This window comes from Nicotiana tomentosiformis, chromosome 4, assembly GCF_000390325.3.
Source record: "Nicotiana tomentosiformis chromosome 4, ASM39032v3, whole genome shotgun sequence".
Taxonomy (NCBI): Eukaryota; Viridiplantae; Streptophyta; class Magnoliopsida; order Solanales; family Solanaceae; genus Nicotiana; species Nicotiana tomentosiformis.
The window spans coordinates 1,296,897-1,307,230 of record NC_090815.1 but is presented as its reverse complement, the minus strand read 5'-3'; the positions used below and the strand labels follow the sequence as shown (position 1 = coordinate 1,307,230).

Genomic DNA, 10,334 nt, shown 5'->3' with positions numbered 1-10,334 from the left:
AAGTAAACAACAAATGACTTGATCTAAAAAGAATAGTATTAGTGGGAACTAAAGTCGCCATAAAGTTAAGGGTTGAAAGTGTAAAATCACTTTCTGTGGCGACTACAGTCGCCACTGAAATCGGAAAGGTCGCTATTAATAGTCTGTTTGACGCCACTAGAGGCCTTACCTGTGTTGACTTTAGTGGCGAAACAAAAAACTTTTAACACAGGAGCAAAGAAACATTAAACCAACATCTTATATTAAATGGATGCGCATGAATAATATTTTTAAGGAACTCAAAAGACAAACATCCGTTGAATTTGATTTATCATATAATGGAAGTGTAAAGCAAACAAGACATGACTTGGACTAAAATGAGATGAGGCAATTTGTCTCAAAAAGAATAGTATTTGTGGCAACTAAAGTCGCCGTAAAGTTAAGGCTATTGCTGCCAAGAAAGTTGTGACTGAAAGTGTAAATACCTTCTGTGGCGACGGAAGTCGCCACTGAAACCGGAAACAGTCGCCACTAAGGATGGTCATATCACTGTGGACTTGGGCTTACTATAATTTATCCCAGATGCAACAAACAATATGCATGGCCCTGTTTCCGGAAACAATCGCCATAGTGAGAGGACTAAAACAGAGAGATCCTCTATTCCAATCACTTTTTATTTTAGCAGCTGAAGTTCTTTCTAGAGCTCTTAACAAACTCAATGGAAATAACCAATTCATTGGTTTTTCCATGGGTAATAAGGGCCCTAAAATTAACCACTTAAGCTATGTAGATGACCTAATTCTCTTTTCTTCTGGTGACAGTAAATCCATAAAATTACTAATAAGAGTGTTGAATGATTATCAAGATGCACAGGACAGGAGATTAACAAAGACAAAAGTTTTTTCCTCACTCAGAACTTCATAGACAAAAGAACTAACAGAAGGATCAAGAGATGGACTGGCTTCAACCAGGCTAAATTCCCATTCACCTATCTGGGTTGTCCAATATACACAGGAAGGAAAAAAGTGTGCCACTTCTCTGACTTAGCAACAAAAGTCCTTAACAAAGCTGGTGCTTGGCAAGGAAAGCTTCTTTCTTTTGGAGGAAGAGCTATCATCATCAAACATGTGCTACAGTCACAAACCCTGTATTCTCTCGCTGCAATGGTCCCACCAAAGACCATTATTAGACAGATAGAAATGTATTTGTCGAATTATTTCTGGGGTTTGAAAGAGGGGAAGAAAAGATATCACTGGAGCTCTTGGGACAATATGAGCTTTCCTTGGGAGGAAGGAGATCTTGGTTTCAAGAAATTACAAGATATATGCTACTCTTTTGTGGCAAAAAGATGGTGGACTAAGTTCATAAATGCTAAATATTATCCTAGGTCCAATCCACCGTCTAAAGTTATAAACTCAAATGACTCTAGCACTTGGAGAAACCTTCTGGAGACTAGGGAAAAGATTGAGACAAACATCCATAGGAAGATTAACAAAGGAAATCGTTTGTTCTGGTGGGACAAATGGACCTTATTTGGACCGATCAAGCAACAAGCCAACCTATCATACAAACCTGGCAACAACAAGACCATGGAATACTTTCAGAACCAGATTTGGAATAGGGATCTTCTACAACAAATAGTCCATCCCAGGGTTATTCAGGAAGTCTCTCAGGTCCACATTGGAAAGCAAAACATCAACGACCAAGCAATATGGACCCTTAATGCACAAGGAACCTTCACATGCTCCTCTGTCTATCATCTCTTGAGAAAGAAAAGAGATCATACACCATGGCTAGCCAAAATATGGGATAAAGATCTATCTTTCAAAATCTCCTTCAACACATGGAGAATCTTGAAGAACAGATTATCTTTGGGTAATATAATTCATAAATTTGGTATTAATACGATTTTCACTTGTTGTTGTTGCAGGATACCAGAAGAGGAGACCAGGAATCATGTCTTTGCGTCAAGTGAATTTGCTAAAAGGATCTGGAGAACAGTTGGATCACCACTGGGATTACAATCAAGCACAAATACCATCATAAGTATATTATATTACTGGTGGAACAAACAACCCAAAAATCCAGTCCACAAATACTTACTCCAAATTACTCCTATCATTGTTTGTTGGGAGATATGGAAAAAAAGTACGGAAACAAGTCACTATCAGCATTTAGGATCTACCAACAAGTTCTTTTCCAAGTCAAAATATCCATGGGCAAAAAATACAGTAAGATGGATTGGGAATGGTCGTGGAGTAAAGTTTGCCAAGTGGTGGAATCCTATAGACCAAAACTTACAAGTATCATGGTTACATGAAACAGTCCAGAAGGTAACACTTGGAAATTGAATACAGATGGAAGCTACATGGAAAGTATTAACAAAGCAGGAGCTGGTGGTATTGTTAGGAAAAGAAATGGACAGCTGGTCATGGCTTTTGCCTCCCCAATCCAATTCTCAACTAACAACTACTCTGAGGTTCAAGCTGCACTTCAGGGGACTCTTTGGTGTTGTGGCCAAAATTGTTTTAATTTCATATTGGAATTGGATTCGATGTTGGTTTTCAATATGATATTAGGGAAGTATAAAGCTCCATGGAAATTGCAGAATGATATTGACCAGATACAAGACTGCATGGGATCACTGTTAAGCACTGTTACAGGGAAGGAAATAAGGTCGTAGACTCATTATCCAAATATGCTACTACTATTACTGAGAAGGTGACTTTCCTAAACAGCAAGATCTTCCTAACGAGGTTAGAGTACCACTAAGAATGCATTGGGATTTTAAGCTTGTGTTGCTTAAAAAAGGTGAATGAGAAATGGAGGGAAAATAAAATATTTGAGTTTCCCTTGGGAAAGGGACATTGTCCCATATCGGAGAAAGAAAAGGCTTTTAATGGGTATATATATAATTGCTTTTCTTCTAGCTCTTAAAGAGTTAAGAAAAAGGCAAGCCTCGCGCCGTCGTCGTCGCTCGGTTTCGGCTTCGGATTGGACATTCAATCCGGAATAACCCGCGACCCGGTTCGGTCAGACCCGTTTTCTTTTCCGTATTATTTTAAATATATTTTTCCCGCAATGTTTCAAACACCCCTTTTCCAACAGCCATGGCTGTTTCTTCCGTATTATTTTAAATATATTTTTCCCGTAATATTTCAAACACCCCTTTTCCAACAGCCATGGCTGTTTCTGAAAGGTTGCAAACCTTTTCAGAAACAATGCCAGCAACTCTATAAATAGAGTTTGAATCCCAGAATCTTTCCTTACGAAATTTTCTGAGCTTCTTCTTCTTCTTTTTCTGCACAATATTTTCCAGTGTGTTTTACGACCATTGAGTGGTTCGCAGTTCATCAGAGTTTTGGTACCAATACACTGGTGAGTTAAATCGTTCTATCTTGGGAGGATATATTCCAGCACCTCGGGTACTTGAGGGGAATAATTTCCTTAAGGACACACTGTGTATTCAGTGGGCTCGATTTATTCCTATACTGTTATTTTATTTGTTTTCCAGAATCTATTTCGTTAAACAAGTATTACTAATTTTCTATTTTGTTTTTTCAGAAAGTTTAATTGTTTATTACAGCAATACAGAATAATAACTGGACAACATACAAGTCCCAACCTTCAGCTGGTTGGTTCTTTGAACCATCATAGACAATTAATGAGGAGCTACAGTGTTGCTAATATCAGGCCCTTCAGTAGCTCCTCTAATGCTAATATCTGTATTTTGTTTCTTGGATTTCTTTTATATGGGAGGTTTTGGTTTATGTCCCCTCTTTGTAATATTTTGCTATCAAATAAATAAGGTAGGGGTCAAGCCAAATCCGTCACCGGTTGAAAACCTGGGTGAATGGTTTAATTAAAAAAAAAAAAAAGAATGCACGTGTCCAATGACGTCCAATTATACTTAATCTACACAATACATTGCCCAACTGCTCCATTAACCTCTTAACTTAGATCAATTCGACGATTATAATTTGTCTTTGGACTTAGGCCAATCCATAACAATGCAATTGGAATTTATATCTAATATCGACTAACGATGCAATTGGAAGTTTACCGAATATCGACTCACCCAACCTTTACCCATTATTTTTCACTCATTTATAAACATCCATTAACACCGGCAATTACACCCAATTTTTAGCATGACTAGTATTAACTTAATAATTTAGTTTGAAGAGAAGATTAACACTCACTTGAAAGCAAACGTCTAAAAAATTCTTCAATTCTATAACCCACACCCAATGCTTCAAATCAACTAGCAATGCACCAAAGTTCCTCACGAAATGACATGCATGCTCAAAAAATGAAAGTCTGAGTACGTCGGTTCATTTGAAGTTTAAAGCAAATAAGATATGATTTGAACTAAAATGAGATGAGGCAATTTGTCTAAAAAAGAATAGTACTGTATTTAGTTAGTATTTGTGGCAACTAAAGTCGTCATAAAGTTAAGGCTATTGCGGCCAACAAAGTTGCGACTGAAAGTGTAAAGACACTCTGTGGCATCTATAGTCGCCACTGAAACGGGAAAAGGTTGCCACCATAAGCCGGTTAGCACGCCACTAGAACTAGGGATACCTGTGATGACTTTTAGTGGCGAGCACAATCACCACAAAACACTTCTAACTTTTCTTTGCAACTCCCTTGTCTACAAAAGCCTTAACTTTAAGGCGAATTTACTCGTGTAAGTATTGACATTTTCATAGCAATTATACTCGCCACTAAAAGTCGAATAGGTCGCTATTATAGGGATTATTCATTGACGATCTACCTAAAATCTATTGGTTTTAATTTTTTTTTGGTCGCATAGTTGTTTACGTTTTATAGCAACTTTTAGTCGCCACTAAAAGTCAAATATGTCTTTAATAAGGTTATTATTCATTGCCGATCAATATAAAATATATTTTGACGTGATGATCATAATACATAAAAACATCATAAATCTCATTTGAGGCAATCAATAGTTTTGTAGTTCATAATCATGTTCCGACATTCTCACACAAGCTCATTCCCACGTGAACAAAGATAACTCTTTTCGCCATAAGTTATTGCAATCAGCTTGTAATTGCCTCTTAGTAAATCATATTTGCTTCTATGCAGAAATTCACTTGCCAGTACTTCATCTTTGTTTCCATGCCTTAATTGTTTTTTTTATCTTTGTATTTCTTTTTGTATGTTTTCCATGATTATTTCTGTATATAAAGTTTGCTAAAGGCTTGATATAAAATGACTCTGCAACTTTAGTATTAAAAACTGCCTTTGGAAGTTGTTTGAAGAAGAGATGCTGTTATGCATTGTAACTTAATTTATTTGTAGTTTTATCTTCTTCTTTGTTTTGATATTTGTCTTACAGTTGCATGAAAAATTTCCTCAGCATAAAAAGAATTTGTCAATTTGTTTGTGTTTATTGAAGTTGGAAAATGAAAAGGACTTCCATCCTCAAGTTAATTTTAATTTATTCTACGCAAAGAAATGAAAGATAAACAAATAAACCTAGAAGGGTTGTTACGGTCTTCCAGAACTTGAATATAAGAATAAATTGACTAAGTGTAGAAGACTTAACAAACACAGTTTTGGAACTTTTGAAGTCATTAGATGAGGTGCTTGATTACATAGTCATCATTGTTGTTAGAGCAGTTAAATAACATAAGTCAAACTTTCCCAGGGTTAACTTTTCTATTTATGTATCTCAAATTGTAGTATTTACTCTCAACAGCCCTGACTGGGACACAGGGATGTTAGTTAGAATTAAAAAAGGAAGAGGAGAAAAAATTGAAGCAACTTCTATACAGGAAAATAAAGCTTAATTACTGGAAGTTTGAAAATTGAAGGGGATTTATTTTGCAACTTTAAGTTTTGTATGCACTGACGACATATAATATTTGTATACTATCATATGAAGTTTATCGCCACAACACACTGCCAAGGGTGTGGCCTATGTGGTCTAGTGGTTAATAAAATGACGGGTGCAAACCTTGGAAACCACGGTTCAAATCTAAGAGGCAGAACTCTAAGTTGGTTTCTTCTCGTTTGCCTAAGCTTTGGAGGGCAGAATCACTCTGTACCTGTGCTAGTGGGAATTCTTTACGCTATCACCATGCATAACTTAAACCCTTTTCAAACAAACATTATAGTGAGGAGACTTGTTATCATGTACATCAGATCAACATGATATCTTTAATATAGGCTAAGAATGTGAACTCAAAGAAAATATAAACACACACACACACACACACAGCATTTTTGTATGAAGAGTAATATACTCTGAAGCTCATACAGAGGTATAAATAGTGGATAACATGCTATACATACTTGTGAACCTAAGCTCAATTCAGCAATCACAAGGAAAATGATTAGATACTCTAAAATGCCAAACCTTGTTACGTTGTTGTACTTTGTGTAGCCTCCTTTTGCATCTATAAGCAAATGGAGTACTGTAAGAAACAAGAAAAGCAATAAGCCATTACTTCCAGTAAAAAAACCACGGCCTATAATTGGCAGCCTTCCTCAAATGCTCCTAAATAGCAAGCCAGCATTTCAATGGATACACAATCTTATGGAGGAAATGGACACTGAAATCGGTTGCATTCGTCTTGGTAATGTTCATGTTATTCCCGTCACTTCTCCTGAGCTTGCTTGTGAGTTCTTAAAGAAGCAAGACTCCGTTTTCTCATCGATCGAGGCCTATTTGCATGTCCGTGAACCTTGTTAGCAATGGCTACTTGACTTCAGTTTTTCTCCCCATAGGTGATCAATGGATGAAAATGAGAAGAATTCTTGCTTCTCATGTCCTCTCACATACATCTCTTCAATATAATGGCTTCGTCATAAAAGGGATGAAGAAGCTGACCACCTATTTACAATGAATATAGCAACCAACAGGTAATTAACTTGAGGAAAGTGACAAGATATTATTGTGGGAATGTTATTAGGAATATGATTTTCAGCAAGAGATTATATGGAAAAGAAGCTGAGGAGCAAGTTGATGCACTCTTCACACTTCTTGAATACCTCCATTCTTTTGGTATCTCAGATTACTTACCATGGTTAAGTGTGTTTGATTTGGATGGTCACAAGGCAATTATCAAGAAAGCCTTTGCCACATACAGCAACAAAACACATTGATACTGAAGTTGATCAGAGGATTCAGATTTGGAAAGATGGCAACAAAGCTATAGAAGAAGACATCCTCGATGTTCTTATCATGCTCAAAGATGCCAATGGGAATCAATTGCTGAATGTTAAAGAGATTAAAGCCCAAGTCCTTGTAAGTATACTTTCAATCCCTTAAACCATGTGAACAACATTATTGAATTGTGTGACCCCTCGTTTAAGTTAAAATGCTGAAACGGTTAGAAAGTAGATGGTTACAAACAATTAATATACATTCCTATTCCCTTCTAATGTTCACCTTGTCAGATGATGCCAGTGGCGGAGCTAGGAATTCCGCAAAGTGTGTTCAAGGTTTAATATATACATATAAAAAATAATTTTTGACCTATATATGTAATAATAAGTTTCTATATACACAATATATTTTTTGGACGAAGGGTGTTCAGTTGACCATCCTTCAATATATGTAGCTACGCCAGTGGATGATGCTGATATGCATGATTGGTTGCAAACCATTAATATACAGGAACTCATGTTGGCAACGGTGGATAATCTCTCAAATGCAGTTGAATGGACACTTGCAGAAATGTTGAACCAACCAAAGTTAATGGAAAGGGCCATAGAAGAACTCAATATTGTCATTAGGAACAATAGATTTGTTCAAGAATCCGACTTGCCACAGCTAAATTATGTCAAAGCTTTCATAAAAGAGGCCTTTCGACTCCATCCCATATCGCCTTTTAACGTTCCTCATGTCTCTGTTTCTGATACTATTATTAGTGAAAAATACTTCATCCCCAAAGGGAGTGTAGTGCTATTAAGTCGTTTTGGATTTGGCCAAAATCCTAGAGTTTGGGAGGAGGCGATGAAGTTTAAGCCAGAGCGCCATCTAAAGGAAGAAAAATGGTGAAGTAGTTCTCAATGATGCAGAGTTACGATTGTTATCATTTAGTATTGGACGACGAGGGTGCCCTGGTGTGAAAATTGGTTCTACCATTACTACCATGTTACTTGATAGGCTTCTTCACGGGTTTACTTGGAGTTTACCACCAAATTCGTGATGCAATGACTTAATTGAGTCGTCGAAGAGTGATCTCTTTTGTACATTGCCACTTCTTGCTCAAGCAAAACCAAGATTAGCTAAGGCAATGTATCCTTAACACAAAAATTTGTAAATCTTATCGGGTTGTTGTGTAGGGGTAATCCAATTTCTTCAAGTGTGTCAGCTCTACATGAGTTGTTCTTTTTTCTTTTGTTCTAGTGGCTCGCTGGTTGAATTTTATTACTCCATCTGTCCCAATTTATATGACACACTTTCCTTTTTAGTCTAGTTAAAAATATGAAATCTTTCTGTATTTTGGAAACTATTTACGGTTAGCATCCCAATTTTCCCCTTAAAGGCATGACCTGATTTACACACTTTCCTTGATTTCCGTATCCCACTTAACTTGAGAAACAATGAAATTAAACACTAATCAAAGATGGAAAAGGAAAATCATCTACTTATATATATAGATATGGATATGAAGAATGTAATCCATCCCATTCGTCACAACAGGGTTTAGGGTTTCGGGTTCAATTCACCCAGTTCTTTAGTCACTCAACATTAAACCTAATCACCAGTTTTCTTCCTTATTTAGGCTTACAGTAGTCGACTTTTGAACGACTAAGCAACTACTAAACTATTTATGGCTGACGAAAAATATAGACTGCTCATTATAGAAGTAAAGTCTGTTGTATTTAACGATATAAAGAATGGGAGATGCTACGTGAAAGTGTCCACATATAAAGACAACCAGCAACTCAAAACAACTAAGATGAACATGGCTGGGACCAAGCTGCAATGTGCACAAAAGTTTGTTTTTGTTGTTCCATGCGATAGAATCCCTCATCTTCGTTTCGAAATTTTTAGGGCACCTAATAAGTTCTTACCCTACTCCTTAGTAGGTGTTGTCGAATACGTATTATGGTATAATGAGGGTGTAATTCAAGGAGTAGAGGAAACTACTGAATATGATAGCGATAGAGATGAGAAATTTTGGAACTTTTATATATCGTTCCAATGTTATCGAATGTCTCCGAGAGGATGAGGAAGAATGTGCTAAGGTATTGGCAAGGCATAAGATATGGAATAATAGTGATTATATCTCAAAGGGGAAGTTGAATGTAGAGATGGTGTTGAGGAAATATGCATCAATAGTTGGTGATGAATTTAAGTGGAGAAGCTTTGGCATGAGATATGAAGATTTTATGATGGAGGAAATTAGTTCCAAAAAAGGTCACTCCATGGGTACCATTCATGTGTTTTTCTCCTGCAGAAGTGCTAGACTGAATGCTAGCCTATTATTCACATAGTATGAATCTCGAGAAACGAAAAGTGATACATAATTTGAGACAAAGGCTGGAGTATGACGTAGTTTCTTGTTTTTCAGTTTTTAATTGCAATGGTATATATCTTAGTTAGTTGCGTTCCTCTTGGTATTTTTATATAATGAAACTTCTTCGTGATCGATCGTGCCAAACAATAATTCATTTCATGCGAATAATGCTGTTTCATTTTTAGGTGAGAAATTTTTTATTGATCCCCACCAGACAAAAGTTACTTACAAGCGATATTTCCAATCCATAATCTATAATCTATCCTATCTAGCTCAATGTCAAAACTATATTTTTATTCTCTTCTCCTTGAGCATCCCTACTAGGTAGGTTTGCCCAATTAGAAGCTAATCCTACACTATTGCATGGTCGTTGCTATTTCTCTATCTGTACAATTTATTGATCCACTCTATTTATTTTCTATTCTTCCTTTTGGCTTCTATGAGTTGTAGTCTGTATTTGCTATCCTCTTTTATGCTTTTCCACATCTTTGTTGGCAATGGTACTTTCTGATTCCATATTGCTTCATTCCTTGCTCGCCATATCCCATACATTACTGCTATGATGATTGAGGTCACGAATCCTCGACATATTCTCCCTTTTATACATCTACCCATTTTCCTCCAAATGTTCTACATATCTAGTTGCTTTAGCTTTATTCCCAACCATTTGCATAGTTCATCAATGCACATTCTGGAGAATTGACATTCAAAGTACAAATGATGAATTGTTTCATCCTGCATTCCACAGAGTAGACATGTTCTCTCCTGGCTTATTTCCATCATATGTAGTCTGTCTCTTGTAAGAAATCTCTATCTCATGATCAACCAACCTATAAAATAATGTTTTGGAACATTTAA

The 10,334-nt window shown here is 36.4% G+C and overlaps 1 protein-coding gene and 1 pseudogene across 1 annotated transcript; both read left to right on the top strand.

Moving 5' to 3' along the window:
* Positions 1 to 579: 579 nt before the first annotated feature.
* On the top strand, positions 580 to 2,025 carry LOC104103741 (uncharacterized). The gene is made up of 3 exons (XM_009611673.1): positions 580 to 730; positions 853 to 1,854; positions 1,910 to 2,025. Exons 1-3 carry the CDS (start codon positions 580 to 582, stop codon positions 2,023 to 2,025), a joined length of 1,269 nt encoding a protein of 422 aa, XP_009609968.1.
* Positions 2,026 to 2,347: 322 nt separating this feature from the next.
* LOC117278592 (tryptophan N-monooxygenase CYP79A68-like) lies at positions 2,348 to 8,263 on the top strand (annotated as a pseudogene).
* The last annotated feature ends 2,071 nt before the right edge of the window (positions 8,264 to 10,334 follow it).